Source organism: Telmatherina bonti (genome assembly GCF_933228915.1).
Source record: "Telmatherina bonti genome assembly, chromosome: 9".
Taxonomy (NCBI): Eukaryota; Metazoa; Chordata; class Actinopteri; order Atheriniformes; family Telmatherinidae; genus Telmatherina; species Telmatherina bonti.
In genome coordinates, this window is record NC_136627.1 from 23,635,338 (window position 1) to 23,660,537 (window position 25,200).

The 25,200-nt window shown below is 39.2% G+C and overlaps 2 protein-coding genes across 2 annotated transcripts in view; both read right to left on the reverse strand.

Annotated features, from left to right (window-relative positions):
- Window positions 1-878, reverse strand: part of prkd2 (protein kinase D2) — a 41,942-nt gene extending 41,064 nt beyond the window's left edge. Inside the window, exon 1 of the mRNA XM_079246789.1 lies at window positions 36-878. Coding sequence (XP_079102915.1) covers window positions 36-362 — 327 coding nt within the window. The 5' untranslated portion in view covers window positions 363-878. The remainder of the gene's footprint in view (window positions 1-35) is intronic.
- Window positions 879-3,316: 2,438 nt separating this feature from the next.
- On the reverse strand, window positions 3,317-23,379 carry strn4 (striatin, calmodulin binding protein 4). Its single transcript, XM_079246991.1, has 18 exons — window positions 22,925-23,379; window positions 15,505-15,608; window positions 14,986-15,062; window positions 14,734-14,812; window positions 14,420-14,605; window positions 13,633-13,810; window positions 13,372-13,528; window positions 12,702-12,797; window positions 12,274-12,392; window positions 11,999-12,174; window positions 11,785-11,832; window positions 11,572-11,693; window positions 11,297-11,464; window positions 10,380-10,520; window positions 10,159-10,257; window positions 9,785-9,871; window positions 9,426-9,614; window positions 3,317-6,627 (listed from the first exon to the last, which is right to left on the reverse strand). Exons 1-17 carry the CDS (start codon window positions 23,234-23,236, stop codon window positions 9,445-9,447), a joined length of 2,319 nt encoding a protein of 772 aa, XP_079103117.1. The 5' UTR covers window positions 23,237-23,379; the 3' UTR covers window positions 3,317-6,627; window positions 9,426-9,444.
- Window positions 23,380-25,200: the final 1,821 nt, after the last annotated feature.

Sequence of the window (25,200 nt, forward strand, 5' to 3'; positions counted from 1 at the left end):
AACATGCCACCATCCTTAGTCTGCACTTTTCTTACCTTGGTGTCAACAATGGAGCAGGCAATTTGTTTCACGTAAGCCAGATCAGCAGTCTGCGGCATCAGAACAGATTCTCTGGTCAGACCAATCTGGATGATGAAAGAAACCCCTGCTGGAGTGGGAGGCAGGGAGGGCATAACAGCACCACCAGGACACTGCACTGGTATCAGGTCCATCACAGGAAAACCACCCTGAGCGGGCACAGATGTCGATGGTATCTGGGTCCCTTGTTGCACCACAGCTGAGACAGGGGGAGAAGTGCCCCCAGGAGGGAAGAAGACCTGGGCCATTGCCCCTGAGGGCATACAGGGGCTAGCATTCGCCATTCAGAGTCCACAGACTAGTCTGCTGGCTGCCTGAAGCTCTCAACATACACAATGACGAGCACACGCCCAGGTGCAATGTAAAGTTCTCAGAAAAGCCACAGTCATTCAAACAGTCCCAGTGGAACAGAGGAAACGTGGACACAAACTAAACATGCAGTGCCTGTTCCTCTGGGTCCCCTGTCTGCCCCCTTTCAGTGGATCAAGGAAGAAATCCCTCTCCAGGAAGCAGGGCTTCTGTCTCCTCTCTCACACACTTCTTTCTTGTCGTAAGACTTCTTCTATTCTCCTGGCATGACAAGAATTAGCAACACTCAAAAAAAGAAAGATAAACTGCGGGAGAACTACCCTCCTGCTGCTGTTGCGTCTCCCTCCTTTTTGTCCAAAGACGTTGCTCTGCAAAGGAGAAAGTCCAAACTTGGTTGTGAAAGTCCCACCTGTGGGTGAGAGTACAAAAAAAAAAGAAGAAGAAAACAAAACAATGCCAAACTCTGTTGTGCTCTGTTCCAGGGTTGGGTAACAAAATGGCCTCCTTAGACAGGAAACCGTGAGAATAAGGGAGAGCAACACAGTGCACTCCTTTTACAAGTCTTCTTACCCTGTTTCAGTTTCAACCCCAGTACAGTCTTTTTTTTGTCAAAAAGCTCAGACAGAGCTGTCTGAGGGTACCTCCCTCTGCCCTCCCTCCTGCCCTCTCATCTGTGCTCTTGCCACAACCAAGGAGGAAGTGAAATGATTGACACATTGTGAGGCCAATAGATGTTCAGTAAGTTCCGCCCTCTCAGTCCTTTCTTCCAAGCTGCTCCCCCTCCCTTTCCTCTTTCTTTCCTCCTTCCTTGGCTATTCGACTTGTTTGCTCCCTCCCTCAGACGAGGTCAGCGAAGATCCTCTTACAGTGCCTGAGGGGGCAGCTCCACAATGAAAGAAAAAAAAAAACATCACTTCCTCATCCTCCCACCAAACTTCACCGGCCACTTTAAGGCCCACTGTAGAGCTGTATTTTCTGTTGGGTTTTTTTTTCTTTTGAAGCATTTTTTTTTCGCATGCTTGGACAACAAAACTCTTTAAGTCAGTTTTAGTAAACCAGAAATCCCACAGGCTGGGAAACGTGGGGTGTTTCATAACGTGAACATGACAAATTACAGGCTTGGTTACCACAGTTATCAGCAAGACTGACTCCATATGGTAATCTTATCATCTGCAAGATGAAACAATGCATGTGAAAATAGTGGTTCTCTAGTTTAGGTCACAAACCACTCTAGATGCTCAACTCCACACATACTGTTTGCTGCTTATCTATTTTCTTGACACCACAAACTTTCAATAATATCATCTTCCAAATTGAACTTGTTTTAAAAACTAGAGTAACCTCTGACAAACATCCATGTGATATCAGACCTCAATAATTCAGTAACTTCAAACATTGCTGAGTATTTTTCAACCACAAGAGGGCGCTGTTTTTTAAAGCAAGACATTTCCAAGCCTTGCAGTCGTTGCGTATCAAATCTTTTTTTTTTAAAAATCTCGTTTACAACTGTGCATATCCCCTTTGTTTAGCAATAGTCTATAAATATTTGGGAACTCAAGAGACCAGTTTTTGAACTTCTGGAAGAGTAATGTTTTCCCATTCCTTTTTATTTTGCATGTGCGTTCATTTTTTCAGTTAATGAAAAGTATGGACAAGCAGGCATGTAGGCCAGTCCAGCACCAGGATTCTTCTATTACAAAGCCATATTTTAGTAATGGAAGGACCATATGCAATTTATCATCGTCTTGCTGCAAGTCAATCCATAAAAAAGAAGGGTTGGCTGGATAGGCATGCATGTTGATCTATAACCTGCAGAATCCTTTCAGCATTGATGGTGCCTTCCCAGATCTGCATGTTGCCAGTTCTGCCAGGAACAATCCCACTTTATACCATCAGAGATGTCTTTCAATTGTCATTTTGAGCTGATAAACTCAACAGATTTTCTCTTAGGTTCAGAAAAAGTCTGTTGATTTCCTGAAATAATTCTAAATTTGGGTTCCTCTGAGCATAAAACAGTTTCCCACTTTGTCTCAGTTCATTTTAATTGAGGTTTTCCACAGAGAATTCAGAGGTGTTTCTGGATCTGGATTACGTTTACCAATGAATTGTTTGCACAAAAGACCTTTAACCTGCTTTTGTTAGTATTATGACAAACTCCGGAAGTGCTTTCTGGACATGTTCCTGTGACTATGCCGCATCTTACCTGGTTTTAATGCGGCTGCTTGAGGACCTAAAGATCTTGGGCACTCAGTATTGATTTGCACACAGAAATGTTCTCAGAAGATATGCATTGTAGAAACATATACATATAACTAAGCAAAGTTTTGGCAATGTTACTTTAATGAACTGTATTTTTAAAATTCTCTAATTTTCAGTCATTTTTTCCCAGATTGGTGTAATTCTGCAAATCCTTCATTTTAAGAAACTTGTTCTGTAAAATGTAGTTTTTTAGATCTGTTCCCATTATATCTAATCGGTCCAACGCTCAGAGGCTTCTGTTTAGTTCCATTTGATTCTCCTACAATTAGTTGCCCCACTTCACCTTATTTTCCTATAGATATATTGCTAAACCTTATCATCGTTTGAGATTCTTTTTCTAAAGAAATAATACATTTATTGGATTTGCAAAACCATTAGTTTTTTTATTTATTTATTTATTTATTTATTTATATTGTTCCAATCTTTTCAAAACTGGGACTGCATGAAGTTAAGTTTTTCAGGTCTGATTTTTAAACAGACCAATAAAAATCAGTATCACATTTTTTTTTCATCCTCCTACAGCTGAAAGTGCAATAAGCTGCAGAAAAAAAAACCAATATTCCTTTATTCTTCCTTTCTTCCCTTAAAAGAATTCCATCTAGAACAAGAAAGACACAACACTCGCTTCACTGTACAAAATTTTCATTTTTTTTTTTTGTTTTCTTTTCTTCCTTAATGACATCCAACAGGGACCCGTAAACAAAAAGATTCATTTGATACAAGCTAGAATGCAGTTCAAAAATATATAATAAAACAAAATCAATAAAAAGCAGGTATTTTGTCCCTTGTAGTTTGAGTAAATTGTTTGAGTACAGCTTAATATGATGTACAAAATATCACACAGTGATAAATTGCTAATAATAAAAAAAAATAAAAAATAAAAAAACCACAAAGAAATGAGAGTCCTTTACCCTTGGCCTCTGACTGGTAACTTTTTTTTTTTTTTTTAAACATTTTCAAAATGTTTCTTGCTTCTTTTTTTTTTTAACCATTTTAGTTTGTTTTTTTTACAAGATTTACATTGCCATTATTAATCACAAGCAATTTCTATGCCTAGCGAGGAAGAATGATTCACTTATGATACTACAGTTTTCTTACATATCGATAAATCATATGAAAAAAAATGCGAGAAAGTAAAAAGGAAATGATAGACATTTACACATAATGGCAGCTCTAGTCATCATTTACAACCTCTGTTTCGATATCATTTTTTGATGTGTCATACTGATTTGTCTTCTTTTTGTTCCTCAGTGAGGGCACAGTAGCTCAGAGTGAAAAAAATAAGCAGCAGCTGACCATCAGTAGCTTGCTATCAAATGGGTGTGAGCCACAGCAGGTTGCACCCTCGTGGCTATCACCAGGTTGTAAAAGAAACATCTGCGAAGCATTGTTTCTTCACCCTGTATGTCCACTCCTAAACTAAGCATCCACTTTTAGATGTAGTGCAATATGGATCCAAAGAGCAGTAAAATGTGACAATAGGATATTGTGACCTTCTGTAGAACAACAATGTAGTGGCAACTGGTTGTTTTCTTTGACAGATTCATGTCAAAACAGCAGCAGATTGGCGTGTTGCCTAATCCCAAACATTAGTCCACCACCCTCCCTTAAAAAGCAAACAGATTCTGAATGTTAATGCTGGGGAAATAGTAGAGAAGTCTTTATCTATGAAGTTGTTTTAATACTCTGACCTGACATCTGAACCCATATATGACCCTGTAGGTTTAACAGCCGATTTCACATCATGTTCTTGCACTTTTTTCAAGTTAAAAAAAAAAAAATAAAGTATTCACTGAATATTTTTAGGTCAAGGGGCAATTTTTCTTTAAATAAAGGTGTGACCTATTTTTTCTTTCTTTTTTTTTTCTTTTTATAGATTTTGTATGGAATCCATCAGGGGTAGACAGGGGTAGACTAATGAATAACATTTCTGAACGGCAATGTTTCTGAGTTTACTGAGCAGCCTGTTAATATCTGGACAGTAATCAGGTGAATGAATTTCAGTCTATGTCTTCTGCATCTACTAGTCTCCAAACAAAGTTCTGTTACATGCAGCCTATGCTTGCATAAGTTAAATCAATACAACCCAGACTACAAACTTTTAACAATCATGTTCTCTGCATTAGAACATGCAATCTTACGCAGATGTCAATAGAAATTTCAGTCTGATGGAAGGTGTCGAAGAAGAAAACCATTTCCACAAGAAGAAAAACAGCTATTTCTGGGTTACGTTCAAAACAAAACCAGCAAATTCTATCAACAATATTAAATTACATTGATGATATTTTTGTAGCAGAATTCCCGTTTTCCTCTCCTCAATCCTTTTTAAAAAGAGAAAACGACTTTCACTAGCGTCCTGGCTGATGTGTCTCTTGTGCAACTGATGCACTCCATGAAAGGGAACCTTAACACACCAGCAAAAGTGCCATCAGCGCTTTTCCGAAGCCTAAATAAAGAGCAACAAACCAAAAACAACTTCTCCCCAAAAAAGACCTGGCACCAACTTGAAAAAAGACCAAATGACATCTGAGGAAAAGTTACCCTGCAGATTCTCGCTTTAATCCTTGCCTCTGTACACTCAAGCCTGAAACAATCAATGTTTATGTCCCTCTATTTAATAGCGACAGTCCATTCTGAAATGTGAACACATTAAATGAAATCCTACAACAATTAGACGCGGTTTAAAAAGGTGATTTCAATATCTGTAGCCCCGTGAGTGAGAAAAACACTCTCTTTCACACACAAATACACTGAACAGGTCCCTGATTCTGACGCAAGACTGACAAGGTCCTTCATAGCACCATGATTTCACTAGCGCACTTACAAACACACATCATACACACTTGTCTGTACAGTAAAAAGCACTAATTGGCAGACTGTGTGCAATTTGTTGAGCGAGCACACACCACCTCTGACTTCAGCTGCACTCATGATGCCTGTCTGTAGCTAGTTAATGTGGTGCGAGAGCATCAGTCTGCAGAGCAGAGGTTGAAATAGATAAGGATTGTGGAAATGTGTTTTTTTGTATCATGTACAGCAAAGTGACATATATTACACACACACACGCACGCACGCACACAGGGGCAGAACCACAGGGATGATAATCAGTCTTACAATGAGACTATATGTCTAACTGACACATCTGAAATTAAAGCTATTTGTTGAACACTGGCTAACCATCGTCTAGTGCCTCCTCGCAAACAACTAAGTTAAACATTCTCCAACCTAAATACACACACACACACACACACACACACACACACACACACACACACACACACACACACACACACACACACACACACACACACACACACACACACACACACACACACACACACACACACACACACACACACACACACACACACACACACACACACACACTACCTGGAGTCTTTGGAATGTAATACATTGATTCCCAATGCAGACTGGGTTGGGTTTTTTCTGTCACCACTGGGAACCATAACTGCTTTAGGTCATGCATACATGTTATACTAGCCACTAGTACTTTCAACTATTTAAAAGAAGCTGTAAAATGCAATGTGGCAGTGTGTTTGTGCAGTGTGTGCAGTGTTTCCTAGTTGATTCACTTGGAAATGGGAGTAATGTGTGTCAGCAGCTGAAGCGCACAATCATTTACACAAAGTGCTTTGTACTAATAGTTGGCAGACTGGGGAAAAAAAATGCAGAACAGAATACTGTAGTGTAGAAAAGTGTTACTTGAAATGTGATTACATGAAAACAGAGCAGCCAGGATTTTAAAGTTATAAAAAAGCATTACAAGATGTGATTAGTATAACAAGAAGTCACTGAGGCATCAGAGAACTGTGAGAAGTTGAATGGGGGAGGATGGTGTCCTGTGCTGATGGCCCAACCAGTGGGGTGCAGGACAAGTGTGTGTGTCAGTGGGAGAGAGCAGATGAAATGTATCCGCTGTCATCTTCAGTCTCTTTTTGTCCCAGTTGTGGTTGGAGAACTCTAAATGAAGACAAGCAATGGAAAAAGTTAGACTGGCCAGAACTGCTCACAAAACAAATGAAGGACGATGCACAAGACCCCATCTCACAATAAATTCATGCCTAACATACTGAAGTCATGAGGTCTAAAAGTGTACACTGCTTTAATTAAATTTAATGGGCCCTTTTGAAACAGAAGCTCTAGCTAGAGGCCAAGGTGTAACTGGACGAGTGACTCAACTTATTTCATTGGCTCAGGGTGGATTTTCAATTATTCATCAACATTTTTATATTAAAATTCAGTATTCATGGACTAAATTAAAATGCAGTAAAGCTAGAAAACCCAGTGTGTTTCCTTATTTAGATCTTCATTACAAGATGAACATCTGTTATGGCAGTGAAATGGGACTCATTTAATGGTTACACTGGAAAATACATGCTCACATGCAACAGCATTTTAAAGATGCATTAGTTTCAGTGATTAAAAAATAATGTCATCAATGAAATTCTTAACGATTGATTAATCAGTCAATAAATATGCCCATCATGGACAGGTGTGGGCTACTGGTTTATTAGTTCTTCATAACTTCATCCAGAAACTGTTCCTACGGACCATCAACACGCAGACAAAAAAACTCTCGGTATCAATACTTAAAAAATATAATTGGCATAACCCAACAGTACTGAGTCATAAACAGCCCGCATTAAACAGTGTGAATCATGACCTTCTGTTCCTTATATACTTAAGTTACAGGTATAGATCAGGGAACAGTCTAAATATTTTTAGCACTCACTGTATATTTATTTCAAAAAGGGGAAAGAAACTATGTGTGGCCCACTGTCTATAGCTGTTCTTCCTGGCTGTATCCTAATTCTCATGGGTGGTGAGCATACTCTCAGCTGAAGTATCGTCACTAAACTTTGCTTGATAATTCAGCTGGTGGGATTTAACCAAGATTGACTTGTGTTCCCTGCTCCTATGGGGATTGCCAGGCTACCTGTGCCGTGCCGTGCCTCACCTGTTAGCAGGAACAAACACAGGGGTAGACAAAACGGTTGGCTAGTGAAGCTGAAGGCATCAGAGCAGATCCCTACCCAGTCACTTGCTTCCCATTGCTCTGCTGTATTTCAGCAGTTTAAACATGTGTCACTTGGACTTTAGGAGACATTATTGGTCAGTAAAAAAGGAAAAACCTGTTATGGACCCCTTTAGCTTTGTCTAATTTTAAACCCATATCTTAGCTTGTTTTCCAAAATAAAAAGAGAGGTTTTTTTTAAACCAACTGAAGGCAAATTTTAGATGGAGAGAAAATTTTTTAGGTCTTTCAGTCTGGTTTTAAACTTCGTCTCACCATGGAAACTGCACTTTTAAAAGATTTTAATGACACCTTACTTACCACAGATTGAGGGGATGCTGTTTTTCTGTTGCTTTTAGATTTGATGGCAACCTTTGACGATGTCAACCATAAAATCTTACGATTGCATTTGGAACACTGCGTTGGCACACAAGGTTCCACCCTAAGCAGGAGTTCCTGTGAGTCTTAAAGACTTTGTTATTATTAGCACCACCCTATCAGACCTACTCAACCCTACACTTCTTCACTACATTTAAAGTCTTCTGGCAGCTCCTCTTGGTTCCTTAGACGAGACTGAAACTGAGAGGGGATCAGGCTTTTGTGGTAGCAGCACCAAAGCTGTGTTAACAAACACAGTCAAACATTAAACAGGCGTCATCACTGTCTGATTTTAAAACTCTCCTTATAACACGGTCAGTGATGAATCTAAAGCCAACTGGCACGCATTATTTTCATACATAGTCGCACATAGTTCAACAAGGGACTCAATTACAGGCATCACTATAGCAACACATCAACTGCTTAAGATCAGCTGGCTTTTGACAGCTGAATGATAGAAACGCGCTGTAGCTTGACAACAGTTATTTTAGCATAAGTACCTCAAGGCCAACATGAAATTGTTCCTATACTTCAGTTTATTCAGCAAGTTTTTTAAAAAAAAACAAAAAAAAAAAAAACACTCCACTGTGCATTGTGTTGTTCTATACTCCGTGTCCTGCATTATAACCATGTAATGCACAACTCCTCGTTGTTTAATCCTTACTTAAAACCCAATTATTTTCTTTGGCTTCTAACACTAATTTAAGCAAGTCGTTCATGTATTTTAAGGATTCAATTCATCTTAAAGATCATTTAATAAATTCTTGACTGTTTATGTTTCTTGGCCTACATCATATGTATTTAGATATGTTTTTTGTTGTTGTTTTATTATTCAGCACTTTGATCATTGCTGTGTTTAAAGTGCTACATAAAAATTTTAATCGAAAATCTTAAATCATAAAAGTCCCACAAGCCTTTACATAAAAAGAGGCCAAAAGCTATAAAAGAAAAGTAATAGTAAAGGTCTGAATAAAGTAAATAAATATGGGTTCAGCTTTAGGATTTTTAAAGTCAACTATTTGATCCCCAAAATGGAACCAAGCATGAAACAGCTCTGTGAAGCCACAGAAAATAATATGATTTAGTGAGACATTAACATTATTGTCTGACAAAAATCCAACACAGATTTTTTTTTTTTTTTTTGGCCTTTTGTCCTCATACAGATTAAAAGTGCAAACCAACAGTTAGTTGTATTTCCACAAAGCTGGGCAACTTGCAATAGACAGAATTTAATTTAAAGGGCTTCATAGTTAAAAAGCCCTTCTTTTTTACTTCTCTGATTTGCACTAACACTCACAAAGATCTGTAAACCTCAACAAGGCCTGCTCTGAATCCAGTCCTTGCTTCTTGTCAGCCTCCTACTCACCAGGATGACAACAGTGCTTTCACACAAAGATCTTGGCGAGTGCATCTGCACCAGCGCTGGCAATGAAGGGCTGGGAAGAGTGGAAGGCCACATCATGAATGGCCTCATCATGCTTCTTCCTGTGAGCGGTGATCTCCTGCACACATGTTCTGTTTTCCAGCATCCACAGGCGGACTGAGCAGTCATGGCCTTGAGGAAGTAAAGACAATGTGTTAAGACAAGTAAAAATGACTACATAGTACCGTGTATAGGAATCTAATACACTGTTACAACTGGACTACTTTCAGAATGCATAAAATCTAAGTAATTATTTTGAGCGCATTTACTTTGGAAGACATTAGATTTTGAGAAATACTTACTGCCAGAGATGAGGTAAGTGCCTTTAGGATCTGTAGTAAGACATGTGACTGCATCTAAGTGGGCCACCATTGAATGGACAACTTTACCTGCAGAAAAACACAACGCACCAACTTTGTAGGGCTAATTAACAGACAAGTTATGCACTCACACTGCCACCCTCAATGGGATTTAAACATAAATCTCATCTAAAGAAATTGATAAGAGTTTCCTGTAAACAGGAATCACATCATACAATACCATGTCAATATCTATACATAAACTGCATTTATGGGACCATAATATTACCAATGCACAAATTATTAATAAACAAATTACAACAACAAACTTTGGGCAGAAATACAACTTGCAGCAATCTTCCTCGACAATAACAAACCTGTCTTGTTGTCCAGAAAGCGGATAGTGCGGTTTTCATGTGCAGTAATGGAAACAGGCTCTGTTGGGTGACTGACAACGCGGTTGATGAGTTCGCTGCCTGCAAAATCAAAACAAAGTGTCAAATTAATTCTATTCATTCATCTATTTGCTCTTCGTATACTTCCAAAACAAATTTACTTTTGGTGGACAATTAGCTTCTTTGTAGTGTTCAGATCATACCATCTTTCGTCTGGGTCTCCAGTGCAGTGACGCTCTGCTCTGTGTTGAGGTCGTAAAGAAGTGTCTCGCCAGCATCAAAGGACACCACCACCTGGTTGGGGTCAGTGGCCACAAACGCCACTGAAGTGGGCGTTCCATGCTCTGGAAAAAGGCAAGACCTTATGAAGTTGTTGAGACTGGACACAGCAGATCTATGAACCCTTCAGTACAGTAGAAAAGAGGTGCACAACACACTGCTTGGTTTAAAAAAAAAAAAAATATATATATATATATACAAATCTAAAGTGCAACACAGGGGAAAAAAGGAGTTGCAATAAAATAATTGCTGTTCCCCATATCCTTGCTCCTCCTGCCTGTGATAGTAGCAAAAGGTTATAAAGAAAGCCTGCATTCCTAAAAATCCAGCAGAATGAGAGAGAGGAGGCTTGCTGAAGGAGCTATAAGCTAAAAGTTTTACGAACAGATCAGGTGAAACTAAAGAAATAAACTGACTGAAGATGAACTGAAAGATCTTTAAAAAAATAAAATAAAAAAGCCTAGAAAATTACTGATCAAAGCAAATTTAGAAATGACAAGAAAGTTAGACAATTTTAAAAGAAAACATTAAGAAATTACATTTAACTCAATATATTTGAGCATAGAATTGTACAAAGCTGTTGATTCCACTTCTTTGTCCTTGTTTCTGTTTTGTTATATTTTCTGCATTAAAGTTATGTTTTGTATTTTAATGTTTTATAAATGCTTGTCAAGTTTTCTAAAATTTTGCCTTATTTCCTGTTTTGTAAAATGTATTTTTCTTGCATTTCTTGCTTTGTTGCTTTCTGTTATGCTGCTGATTTGCTTTTTTTTTGTCATTTATGTTTTTGGCTTTGTTCCGGTTTTGTACCTGTGGGCAACAACACAGCACAGATGTGTACCTCTTTCTTTATTGAAGACAGACACACAGGGAGATGAGCTCTGAGGATCCCAGATGCGAATGGTGCCATCAGCTGAACATGAAGCGAGACGATGGTGAACTCCTGAGTATGTCAGACCCCAAACGCTGTCCTCGTGGCCTGCTAGCACACTGCTCTCAATGCCAGGATCTGAATGAAGACAAAAAAACCAAACAATTTTAATGTGACATTAACACACAAAAGAAAAATCACAGATTAGGAGTAAGCTGAATGTGTAACAGCTGGTTAAGACTTACCATAATTATCGTAAGGATCTACGTTGAGGTCAGGCATCTTCCAACACCTCACAGTTCCATCCAAACCTCCACTGTAGCAGGATTCTCCATCCTCACTCATCGTCAGTGACAGAGCAGCTCCACTACACGAAAAGAGCCAGGCTTTAGTGATGTGGTGCATTGGATGTGTACAAAGGATAAACTGTCATCAGTAATGTGTGAGGTCGAACTCACCTGTGTGCTCTAAATGTGTAGATGGGCTCAACATCCAAAGCAGCGTTCCTGTGGACAGATGGACAGGCATGAATGACTATTCATTTTGCTGCATTGTTTGGGTTTATATTTGTATATCTGTGTGATATCAGAAAGTAGCAAGTTATTTTTTTTAGAAAAAAAAAATAAAGGGGAGGGGGCTTCAGAAATTAGCTTGATTATATGATGTTCTTACTTTTTAGAGTGCATGGCCTTGTTCAGGTTCCACAGTTTTAGTGTACCATCCTCAGATGCTGTGAGCAGCACTGCTTGACTGGGATGAAAGGTCAAAGCCCGGATGGCATCGAAGTGGCTGCGTAGTGTAAAGCGAGGGTTCCACGTCTTCTTAAATTCCTCTCTGTTATCCTGCATCTGAAGGGACATGAACACGAGAGGGAAACATTCATAACTGGGTAGAACAAGTGTGCAGTAGTTTACAATGAGCGTTGACCAGACGGAATCTGTATTTACATCCATTGAGAGATCATTGTCATTGGCCACAGTGAGATCAGCTAGTTCACCAAGGTTCATGTCCCCTCCTCCAACTGCATCCATAATGAAGACATCAGAGGAGAAACCTAGGGCTCCACCTGCAGGTGGAAGTGGAAAAGCACAAGCACTGCATTTCTTGAAAAACATCACCACTCTATAAATGCTATGCTTTATATGGCAAAGAATCATATAAGGCATTGATCATTCGTTTTTTTTTTTTTTTTTTTTTTTTTTTACTCCCACACTATGTAGTAGAGGAAATATTTACAATTGTGGGACAAGTCCTTGTAGCACACCCCCACGCAGGGTTTATAACAATATCAGCTACTGTGTGGGATGCTGAAGAGAATGAAGTAGACGATGATAATCTATGTTTTTTTCTGGCATTTTAGATGTGGAAGTCTTACCTTCCCCGGAGCGAGCTTGTCCTGATACAGAAGGGGGTGGGGTAGGTTTAGGGGGGAAGTCCGACATCATGCCTTGTAACTTGTTCCTGCGATTCTCTGAGCCCAGCAAAGGGAGAAAGAAAAAATAAAAAACATAAAAAAAAAATCAAAAATAAAAAACCAGTCACGCCAACAGGCAGGAAATGGACGGAGGCCAACAGATGGAGAGATGACAAAAATGCAGGTGGAAAAAGGCAAAGAGAGATTCTATTTTCTTCAGATATAATAAAAAAGAAACTAACTATTTGGATTCATCGTCATGGGAGAAAGGAAATCTTTAGAACCAACAAAGCCATTGTGCAAGTATGATAGGAAGAATGAAATGTCAACACATAACTAGAGGAGGCAGCATGCGTGATAACCTTTGAATGGCCTCTGGACCACAAAAAGTAACTTTACACACAGATGACAGCCACACAGCTCTACAAGTCACAGACTGACAGCTCGTGAAACAGGACAGAGACATGTGGTTGGGAAAAGAGGCTGGTTTTATTGACAAGAAGAGATGCCAAGACACAACGAGAAGTAAAAGGTAAAAAGGTGAGCAAGGGGAGAAAAAAAAAAAAAAGACAGGTACACTGGTGGCAGTGATTCTGGCAGTGCTGGTGATGTTGCTATGGCAACAGCGTACCTAACTCCCGTCCATCCCCTGAGATCCTGGCCTCTCCCGCCCCCTCCCCATCCTCCCCCGAGCCAAGAAAGTCAAATTCACTGAGGGCGTCTTCTGAGTCATCTTCGTCCTCCTCATCCTCGGGGTCCAGACCTGTGGTCATAGGCTCTGAACTCATCTGGATGGAAGAGCAGAGCACATGACAAGTCATCCACATTACGCAAGGCTGACTGAGAAACTATTTGCAGGTGAAGTTACTGATTTTCGCATCACTAATCAGACCTTCACGCGAGACTTTTTGTTCTTTTGTGGACTATCTATGCAGTCAGTGGCTATGCCTTGGAAGTCATCTTCCTCATCGCTGTCGTCTTCATCATCGTCCTCGCAGCCATGCAGGAAAGGGATCTTATCCAGGACTGAGCCACCCGCACGTACCTTGGGGCTTTCCTTGCCGGCATTCCTATGGGCAAGTTCACAGTTTATTAAACTTACACAAACATGAGTTTGGGTTAACACCAGACAGTAGGATGACACGATGAGTCCTTAGCTTCAGGTTTTAAAGCCATAAGCTTCTTTCCTTGACATAGTTTGTCAAACCTTTACAGCAGCAGCTTTTAATAACTACTTGATATTGGTTCCTCTCAGTTTTGTCTTTAATACGTGAGAAGCAAACTTAGTCAACTTCGTGCTTTATCATATAAGAACATTATAATTTGTTGCTTTAGTTAAAGAGCTCTTGAGCTGTAGCAGTATGTTTATCATTTATCATCACCTGCATCCATCTATACTGTCGAGATATCTTGTTTAAACAGCACTGATTGAATCTGAACATGAATTGAATGAGTTCCTTCTGCTGTTTTTATTAGTACTGACATCAGTAGTAAACACCTGTGACTCAGTTCCACTGGCAGCAATACTTGATAGCCATCCCATGACTTTGACCATGTTGGACAGATAAGTTAGACACTTTGGGATGCATGGGCTTTTCTTTTTTTGCCCTTTACTACTTCTTCCCATCTTTCTGGTGGAGTAAATAGCAGAGATGAAGAGTCAACTTTAACATTATTACCTTTTAATTTGTTCCTCTATTTGTCTGACCAACAAGGACTCTCCTCCTGCTCTCAGCTCTGGCTCAGGACAGCTTTCACTGGGTGGGGGCCCATTAGCTTCTGGGCTGCTCCGCCCCAGCAGGGATCTCACACGTTTAGAGCGCATGTCCAGAATAGTGTCTGAATAACCAACTTCCTCAAGATATCTACATTCACAGAAAAATATAGTGTACATTTATCACAGAAGTATACACACACTATTAAAAAACCAAATACATAAAAGGCTCAGGACACATTTGTATGGTATAAAAATCAGACAATAGAAAGGACTTACTTGCGTAGTAGTTGACGTCCTTCCTTCCAGGACATCTGATTGGCTGGCTCAGAGTCTGACTCTGCTGGTCCATTGGGAACTACAGAAAATAGATTGTTTGGTAGTGATGTAACAACAAGGCATTAACAGAAGAGGAGAAAAGCAGAAACCACATTTCCCTGAAAATACAACAGTAGCAGTAACAGAGTCAACAGTAGTAGACAATGGAAGTTATCCAAACAATACAGTGGATAAAGCTTTTTTTTGACATACGTTGATCTGTCTCTATCTCTGGCTTCTTGTCTCCAGGACTCTGGTCATTCCCCGTCTTCAGCTTCTGGTGTTTTGCTCTGCAGACCCACAAAGACCACATGAGGGCAACATTACAGGCTAATGCAAGACAATATCTCACAGCCTTGTTTCTACCAAGGCGAAAACAGACCAGTCGATGAAATTCTTTTTAAAACTGAATTGAACTAAGAAAGAAAGAAAGAAAGAAAGAAAGAAAGAAAGAAAGAAAGAAAGAAAGAAAGAAAGAAAGAAAGAAAGAAAGAAAGAAAGAAAGAAAGAAAGAAAGAAAGAAAGAAAGAAAGAAAGAAAGAAAGAAAGAAAGAAAGAAAGAAAGAAAGAAAGAAAGAAAGAAAGAAAAGAAAGAAAAGAAAGAAAAGAAAGAAAAGAAAGAAAAGAAAGAAAAGAAAGAAAAGAAAGAAAAGAAAGAAAAGAAAGAAAGAAAGAAAGAAAGAAAGAAAGAAAGAAAGAAAAAGAAATAACAACACTTAGAATTTATTTTACCTTTCTTGTTTGAGGGCATACTCTAACATTTTGATCCGCCTCACCAGATCCTGCTTCATGTTTTCCTGCCCTTTCCTCTCACCCTGTAGGAATGCCACCTGTGCCTGAAACACAAACATGCATAGGATGGAAATGAAATATTCACCAAGAGACATATCAAAAATATATATCATGAAGCCCAAATAATTCATAATCATACCAATATTTGACTACTTTGATTTGAGGAGCAATTTTAAATGAAAACGTTGAGGAAAAAAAACTGTAATCACTGATAGTACATACAGTATTTATGTTGGACTTGATTCACCGCTGTGACAACACACCTGTATGCCCAAAATCAGCTTGTCTCACGGAGATAACGCCAAATTCATATTATTATCATGGCATCTGCACCAACTTTGTCATCCATCCATCCATCCATCCAGTTAAAAAAGTGTTGAAAATTGGAGGTGCCAATTTCACAGTTATCGCTGAATTAATGGTTTAATGTTAACAAAACTGATAAAAATACCAAACTTATTTAATAAATGCAGGCTATATATTTTTTACAATTATCTGGCGACCGCCTGAAATTATCCTGCAAGCCTCGTAGGGGTCCCAACCCCCAAGTTGAGAACCACTGGCGTACAGGATGCAAAGAATGGGCCCTCATTTTCTGCTTGTGCAGTTTTCTTTTCTGAACAATCAGCTCCAGCAGTTCCAGAGTTATTACCAGCATCGAACCAGCCTTTTTGATTAGTTTATTCTGTCTCTTTAAGTCTCTGGTTCTTCTGCTGCAACCTCTACAGATTGCTGCAAAGCTGACTGCACTTTCAACAGACTTATTCAAGTTACGCAACATCTTGGTGCAGACACTCAAGGATCTCAGCTTCCTTAAGAAGTAGAATCTGCTCTGTCTTTTCTTGCAGATGCTTCATGTTGTATTTCCAGTCCAGTCTGTTGTCTAGCTGAACACCAAAGTACTTGCATTCCTCTATCACCTCCACTTCAAACTTCTGACTAATTTGCCCAGATGAGAGTGGGCTCTCTGCAGCAAGTAGATGATGGTGTCTTCAACTCCAAGCCCATTAACTGTAATTGATGCTTTTTTAGATCATATATTATCCTGAAAAAGGCCATAGTGCTGCTCAAATTTGTTTTTTTTTTTTTTCTCTTTCTGCAGCTTGAAACTTAATGTAATCCCTTCTACATAGACGTTATCACCGTGGTCACTCTGACAAGCTACAGCATTGCTAATATCACCATCTGAACATACCAGTACTCAAGCTCAAGCTAGACACGATTTATCTCCACAGACACCAATACTGTTTCTATATTATACCGAATTTAAGCTCATCTAACTGTAGAAAAACTCACTTTGGTAAAGAAACTAGTTTAATAAAATCTGAAGTGGAATAAGAAAAAAAAAATGGGGTTAAAAAAAAAAGGGGGGTTTATTACTGACCATTTATATCTCTAAAAATAACCTTGTATCTTTTCCAAGTTGTTTACATCATTTGCAGCCACAAGAAACCTTCTGTTAAACATTTCATTACCAAAAGAAATGGTTAGTAGGGACTAAGTATGAAAAAAGTCTGATTTGACAAGAAAACAAACTTTTGGAAAATCAAAGAAATTAGGTGGTGGGGGGGGGGGGGGGGGGGGGGGGGGGGGGGGCCTTAAAGTCTTAAAGTCTTAAAGAGGGCCTCAGTGTGCAGCTGGAGAGGAGTAAAAACAAGACTCAGACCAGTCAAATTTAAACAGCTTCTTTAAAGAAACATCCTTCCTGACATTTCCAGTTCATTTCCTTCCTTGCTGCTGAGAAAAAAACTTCTTAACTTGAGGAAAGAGACTTCTTTATGGCCCATCCTGGCCTTTTGTCAAGCAACGGGTTTTGTTAGAGGGGAAAAAAAACACCCCAGTAACTTCAAGTTTCTTGAGGAACTATTTGTTTAGGAAAAAAATAGTAGAAAAGATGATGATTTATAACAAGTATAAAACCTACTGAATATCAGTAAAGTAGACAGTTCACATCCAACAACTAAAATCTTGCCCTCTGTTGGTCAAAGGAAAAAAAAAAATGCCCCAGAATCCCAATTAGAAGTAGGTTAAAAAGACCTAACCCAGTTTCTACTCTAAGGATTTTCATGCAGGTGATTGTACAATAGCTTTCCACATTTCCTCTCCCTCCCTTTCTGTCAGTCTCAGTGCCAAGTGGTGCTGGAGCATTATTTCAGCTAGTTTTTACAGACCATTTCTCCTCCATTCGTCCCTGCCCGTGTCCACGAGTCTGCTCCCACACGCAAACACTTCTGTAAAACTAGAACAGTCTAAATTTGCCTTCTCATAAGCCAGACTCTTGGTCTGCTTCAGAGTACAGTCAATCTAAGAGGAAAGCACATAGACACACACAAACAGTCATGTAACCAGCAAGGAGGGCTAGTTGAATAAGGGATTATCTGCCAAGCAAACCTTACTGCTGCTGCTGAGTAATCCTGACTAATGCAATGTGATTTTATATGCTTATCTGAGAGTTTGGGAGATCACTGTCACAGCTAGCATATCAACACTGTAGGTGAGCTTAGAGGCCTTGAAATATGGGTTCATTTGTGTGGCCGAGACTTTACTTAAATTCATATGGGGCAAGTCAACTCATGCAAATTATCAAAGCTTTTCATATAAAATGCAACACCAACAATATTAACTGTTTCATGAAACAACAAAAGCCTTGTGAAACATAAAACAGTCTACTTCAGAATAAACAGCCATGTAAAATATTATCTTTTATAGTTACGTGGATTGATAGAGCAGCTGGGACAGAATTTGCCACAACAGTTTGAGAAGCATTTCCAGTTATACATTTTGTAATGGTTGATTAAATACTGTGTTTCCACATTTCACAGAAGCAGAAAAGACTTGTTTTGATGTGACATAATCAGGGCTACATTTCAAACTAAAATCCAAGTCAAACAGAGCAGGGCTGTTGTGATAACTGGGCAGTGTCATCATGTGGGAGGCTTAGTTACAGGAAGAAAGATGTCAATGTACTGCTTTCTATGATGAAACACAAATAGTAACAGTTAAAGATAAAAAAAAATAAAAACCAGTGCATTTCATAATACAGTGCACCCTGAAGAGGCAGAAGACACATTTTTACCGTTGTTCAAACACAAGTGAGCTACTACCTGCCCTCTCTCACTGATAACAATCAAAATCACATGTGCCAGTCTCACACTGCTCCTCTCTGTTCCCAATGACAACATAAAATCCCTGACACAGTCTTGTTGGCCAAGTTAATGACAACACTGTTTGTGTAAATATAACAGCCGATACACTTTAGAAACGGATGTTTCCTGACATCAACATAAGCCAAAATAAGAGGGATGCTTATGTCAAATGGTTCAATTTGTTAGAAACTATTTTTATGTTCTGACATTGCTTCACTTCTCCATCCTTTCAACAGTATTTGTCAAAAATGATAAGATTGTAAATCTAATGTTAACTACTTATCTACTTCTACAGCATATATTACCATAGAGACAACACACACTGTTCTAGATAGCTGCTGAAGGGGAAAATGGGCCTAAATTTTAAAGCTGAAATGGATGTTTTCAATTTATTAAAAGCATTGGCAACTTTGATGGAGACATTTTTCAATTTAAGAGATCAAAATGTAACATTATAACGTTTAACTTGTGTTTGCTAGTTTTCTGCCCTTTTCCTGCCTCAGAACCATGAGGGTATGCTTGTTTAGTATGGGACCTAAGCCAACAGGCCTAAGACCAGAAAGTCCATTCATCAGCTATTTAAGGCATTCTTATCAACTGCTGTGGCGCAGCAGGTCAAAATAAATCCCTACTTATATCACGAAAGACTAAATATAACATTTCCATCTACTAAAAACAAACCAAACAAAACAATCAGTCTCTTATTGATGACATGTAGTTATTGTCTTCATGCCATGATGGTAATATAACAATACCTGGATGACAAAGGAACCTTGTTGTGAGCAAACCTGCCGTGCCATCTGATCTCTTTTGCCTGCAGGTGGGTGCTTCTCCATGTAACCTACTGTTGTTGACCTTTCAAGAATTTGTAACAGCACACAGACACACATTTTGGCCTGTTCTGTCAGTCCTTCTCTACATGCTGCAGAACAGGGTCAAGGGCAGCTTCCCCCGCCACTGGCCACCCTCCATCTTTTCATCCTTTCTTCCCCAGGAGAAAATCCATGAGCCAACAAGTAAAGCAATGAACGTTTCTGGGACAGCTTGCTTTGAGGGAGTATCTCAAAGAGAATGTGTGTTGTACTGAAATCAGTGCAGAATGCCACCCTAAAAAGCTGGGCTTAATGGCAAAGTTTGGTTAGAAGGTGCTTGACTAGGAACAAAAGAAAATACTGTTGATGTCAGGCGTAAAAATTTTTTTTAATGAATTATTGAGGTGATACTTAAATGTAGAAAAAAAGGAATACATATTAAAAAGCACCTTATGCATATAATACAAGTCCTCTAAGTGTGTGTGGGTAGGAGGCAGGCAGTGTAGTAATGTACTGCATACAAATGTCATGTGTGTCATAGTGCAGAGGACAAAACTATTAATTGGAGATGTGTACCCAGGGACCTTTTAGCCCGCATGTACCAGGAAGTGATGTTACATAGGTTACCAGTAATCCATTCTACACTCTTGAAAGATGGTTCATAAAATCAAATAGCTAAAATGTTTGAACAATTCAAAGAAGGAAAGGTCTCTGCCAAAATGTGCAGCATAGTTAGTACACTAAAATGTACTGATGAGGTTTTGACAACAACAAGCATATCATAGACAGACATTTTTATGTGTGCACTGCAATTTGAACATTTTTATACTGTATTTAATAGTGTCTGAAAGACCAAAGGAACAGGTTCACCACCACCTGTCTCCTGTCCCATGTTTGACCTGGGATGTCCCATCTAGTCCAAAGAGGGGGGCTTAATTCCTAGTCTGTCAGTGGAGACATGGCACCACAGGTGGCCTCTCAGACTACAAACACACCAAAAGAGACAGGATGTGCGTAATGGTCTCACAGAAACATACTATGCCTCAGAGAAAGACATTTACACTGCCACATACAAAGTCACACAGTTGTAAGATGATAGTGTTGTTTTCCTCTCAAAAACATTTAAGATTTTGCATGTTTCTATGATAATTTTGTCATTTTAGGTGCACAAAATGCCATGTGAGTAATATATGAGCCAACTATACTACACACATCTACAGTATGTTGTTAACGGTGCAGGATTTAGCCAGCAGGCATGCTAGCTGGCATGCTGAGAGCTGTGCAAGCATGCTGGCAACAAAAGCCAGAGGCCTGTGGCCTGTGGGTGTTAAAATGTAAGCTAGGTCAATTTTTCAGTCTGGCACTCCAGTTATCTTCCTATTCGCTCAGCACAGGACGTGGTGCTAATTGTACCCATGAAACCAGATCATGTGCAGCAAATGTGCACATGGAAGAACAGTTCCATAACAAGCACTAATAACATGTTGGGCATGGCGAAGGCCTGCTTCTGATTTCCATTCCGACACTTACCCATGCCGATAAAAGCAGCAAGTACAGGCAGTTTTGTTATTGTTCATCCATATTTTATTAAGGTCCTATTTATAACTACATGGGTTTGAGTCAGGGGCAAAGTGAGGAGCAGAGTAACAGAAGGATGTGCACTTTCTGTAGTTTTTGTCCAGCTTGCAAACTCCAGAGGACCGTTCAGCCGACTGTAAAAACAATGTGGTAACAGAAGGAAGGTCATATTTGAATTTAAGAATGAAAAGCCAAACTATTACAAATGCAGCAAAGAAACACATTGTTTTTTGTGTACATGTTTTCCTAACCTTTCTTAATCCTTGTACAAGCAATGCTTTGCCTCAGTTGCTTCTATACAAAGAGCTTCATAGTTCGCTTCTGTCTCCCGCTGTTGACATCTGAATAACTGGGACTATTAGGGGACTAATGTCTTGCTCAAGGGCACTTGTATGACCCTGCGTCACACATTTATATAGATTGTCCTAGCTATTTTACAGATTCACATCAATGACCTTTAAATGTTGCCCACCCACTTATCTAACTTACAGGCAGAAGCTTTATCGATATACTTTATACAATGAAGCATTTCACAAATACCACCCACAAGCCTGGCAGTAGGTAGATCTGTGCTTGACTGTATTATAAGACAGTCAAGGATAGACCTATGATATTAAAATATACAAAAAGCATTAGAGGCAGCCACGTAGATCCCCCCCACACCACTGACTCACTCATGTGTGTGGATTGCTTTTGCTTTCAGAGCCACAAAATGTAGAGAAATATCCTTTTCTACAGGCCAACATCAGTTATGAATTAAAGACGTTAAAATTACCAGCTGTTCTGTATGGATGTAGAGCACAGAGGCCTTTGTCCAAACGCCCTCTTGATCATTTTTTTTTTTTTTTACTGTTCCAATTGTTTTATGAATAAAATAACTGACACTTTACAGTCAGTCTAAAAGGTCACCTACTCCTGTCCTCTTTGGCCAGTGTTCTGTGTATTTTAGTTGTGTTGCAGCAGAGAAACATCAAACTCAAATCAAAGGGTCATTAAGAACCATTTCCAGAACTATGCAAGAAGCTATTGGAAAACCATTTCATTTAAATCAGGTAAATCAGGTGTGTTGCAGCAAGAAAACATTGAAAACATGCAAGGTGCTGGCTCAAGAAGTCCAGAGTTGGTGATCCCTGATATATTCCATTGAAGGGAAACTTTCTTTACTATTTACTCCTCAAGGCAGAGATTTCAGCGCACAACTGTCTGGCACAGTCATAATTTTCAACCACAACTGAACAACCACAGATAACTTGATTTGTCCCTGTGGGGTTAAAAATCAGATAACTATCTGCTTACAGACTAGTTTCGCACAAGATTGCCAAAATACAACTGTCTTTAAACTGACACAGGTGTGTATGAATGCAAAGAAAAGGAAAGGTAGACACACCTAATGCGTTTAGCAGTATTTAATTGTAGCTTTGCAGGCTGACAGAAATCTATTACATGGTTGTGTTGTATATATTTGGGACAGGGATCTATGTGCGTCTGAACCCCACAAAGCACTTATAATAGTATCTTTTTAACCAATGTTTATTGCATAGGGGCTAGTGGTTTTCTAATAGTTGAGCATGAGCTAGAAGTTGCAAGGTTTTTTCACAAACATTTATTGCTTTCATTTTCGAGAAAGCAATGATGCACCATGGTCGTTGCAATAAACACAATGTATAACATTAGCCAATTAGCATGTTGACATCCTGAACTGACTGCTGAGCATATGAACATCCCCAGACCAAATCTTGTACCTCTGGCATTTTCCGTTCTGGGTTTAACTCGGAATTACCGCAACAAATGTACATTTATTAATTTACAAAGGAAAAAAAGTACCCTGAGTTCGTCTCTTTCAGCCTCCCAGCGATATTTCTCGGCCTGGAAGCGTCCCCACTCGTACTGGATGAAGTGCAGGATTCCGGGAAGCGTCATACCCGAGTCCGCGTCTTGTGTTTCCCGGGACTGTAACGACCCTGGAATGGCCCCGGCTGCTGCGGCTGCCGCCGCCGCCGCTGCCATCGCCCCGACAGCCGCAGCTGATGTCGCCTGGCCCGGTGTTGCTTTGGGCCCGTTTGGGTTGCGCCCCACTCCACTGCCGCCGCCTCCGGAGTTCGGGTTTGGTCCTCCGCCGGATCTGTCCGCCTCCATTTTAACCGTTCAACCTTTCGCCAGGATAATGATATGTAAACGATTATATTTTGTAAAGAAAATTATAACAAAAAAGTACTGCGAACCCTTTCCTAAACCAGCTGTTCTTCTCTATCAACTACCCTCTATTCTTCTTCCTTTCCTCACACGGCACAGAGCAAAATTACTATTCACTTAGTAAAATACTACACTTCCGCTTTCAAACCTTCAACATAAATCAGTACTTTACGACAGGTTTGGAAGGTCCAGGCATTTTAAGAGACAAACAGACCACATTAAAGAGGAAACATGAATAAAAACAATAACTCAAAATTAAAACAAAGAAACACCAATATGTGGTCACTCACTCAAAACAAATGTAACGCTGTATTGGCACCTCTTATTTTGCAGTAAGTAGAACTGTTTCCGCCTCCCTGTTTGCGGGTAGACATGCCCCTGGTGGGTGACAAATAAAGGACCGTGTTTTCTGTTATACACAATAAGCACGTCGCCAAGGGACTTAATTTCCTGCCATTTTGTGAGCAGGATTTGTCATGAAAGTAAATGTCGCCAACATAAGTGATGCTGTTTCCTGTTCTAGCGTCGTTTCAAAGCTGTACTGTTTACAGTTTACATCTACTGCATACTGTACAACTATATCTTGAAGAAAAAGAAAAACTTTGATCAGTCTGCTTTTTCATTAATAACAAACCTATTATGTTTATATCCCCCATCATAAAACAAATTATTTATCTTGGGAAAAAATAACGATCATTTATCAGTTTATGTTTTGCTTGTAGTTATTTTAGCTAACGGTAATATACCGACCAAAGATATAATACTCATTTAAAAATTGTACCAAGGTTACATGCTCATTTGTCACATTTTACTCATTAAGTGAAGAATATTATTGGGGTGATAATCAGGAAACTAGTTCTTTAGGATTTCACAATAAACACGATGGTGTATCGGTCATTGATACAGGAAAGGAGGCTGATGCGTGTTCCTTCATTGAACTCTCTGTTCCTCTTTTGTATCAGTTCAAATTCTACAATGTTACAACAGTTTCTCGTCGTTGACTTTACACTGGAGTTATCAAACTGGCTTGAAAACATCCGAAGAACACACATCTCCAACAGTAAGGATGTATCGAGCAGGTATGCTTCTCCTTGTTAAACCACTTTTTCACTTATTCTATACCCTACGTCATGGCAACGCGAACCTAGAATAAATGCACATACATACATGAACATGTAACATACATAACAACATGTAACATACATGTATGCATATACATACATGAACATCTAACATTATCAATCTTAATCTCAATCTTTAATACAAATATTATTGTATAATAAATTTAGAACTTTATTTTATTTAGTTTAGTTTAGTTTAGTTTAGTTTAGTTTAGTTTAGTTTGTGAGAAGGGAGTTGAGCTTTTATTATGAAGAAAGATAACTGGAAGTACTTGTATTGTTGTGGAAAACAAAACTGGAAAGCATGCTAGCACAATGCTAAAACTGTCCATTGACTTTACTGGGCTGCAAATTCTAGATAATGCAACTGAAATGTCTTTTTGATTACTAAATAGAGCTGTATTTTTAAATTTGGATACTCGATTCGTACCACAGATGTACAAATATTAGCAAACGATGCAGATAAATATCTGTTTTTTCCGTGACCCATTCAGGTAGGTTTCTGCTTCTCCTTCACATCTGGCTGAAATCCACCTCCAGACATCCGTAGAACTATGGTTAAAAAGACTGTGTTCAGCGGCTCTCTGGTGGTAAATCTACTGATAACTGTTGAGAAAGAGCTATTCATTCAGATGAAGGTGTGTAATGTGAAGGATAAACCAGCTGGTGCTGCAGCTAAGATTGGATGATATTATAATTGAGTCTGCTAATATTTTAAATATACTGTTGACAGCATAATTTTAATTTTGTTTCAGTCTAAATTAGTATGAAATTCTGCTATAAATA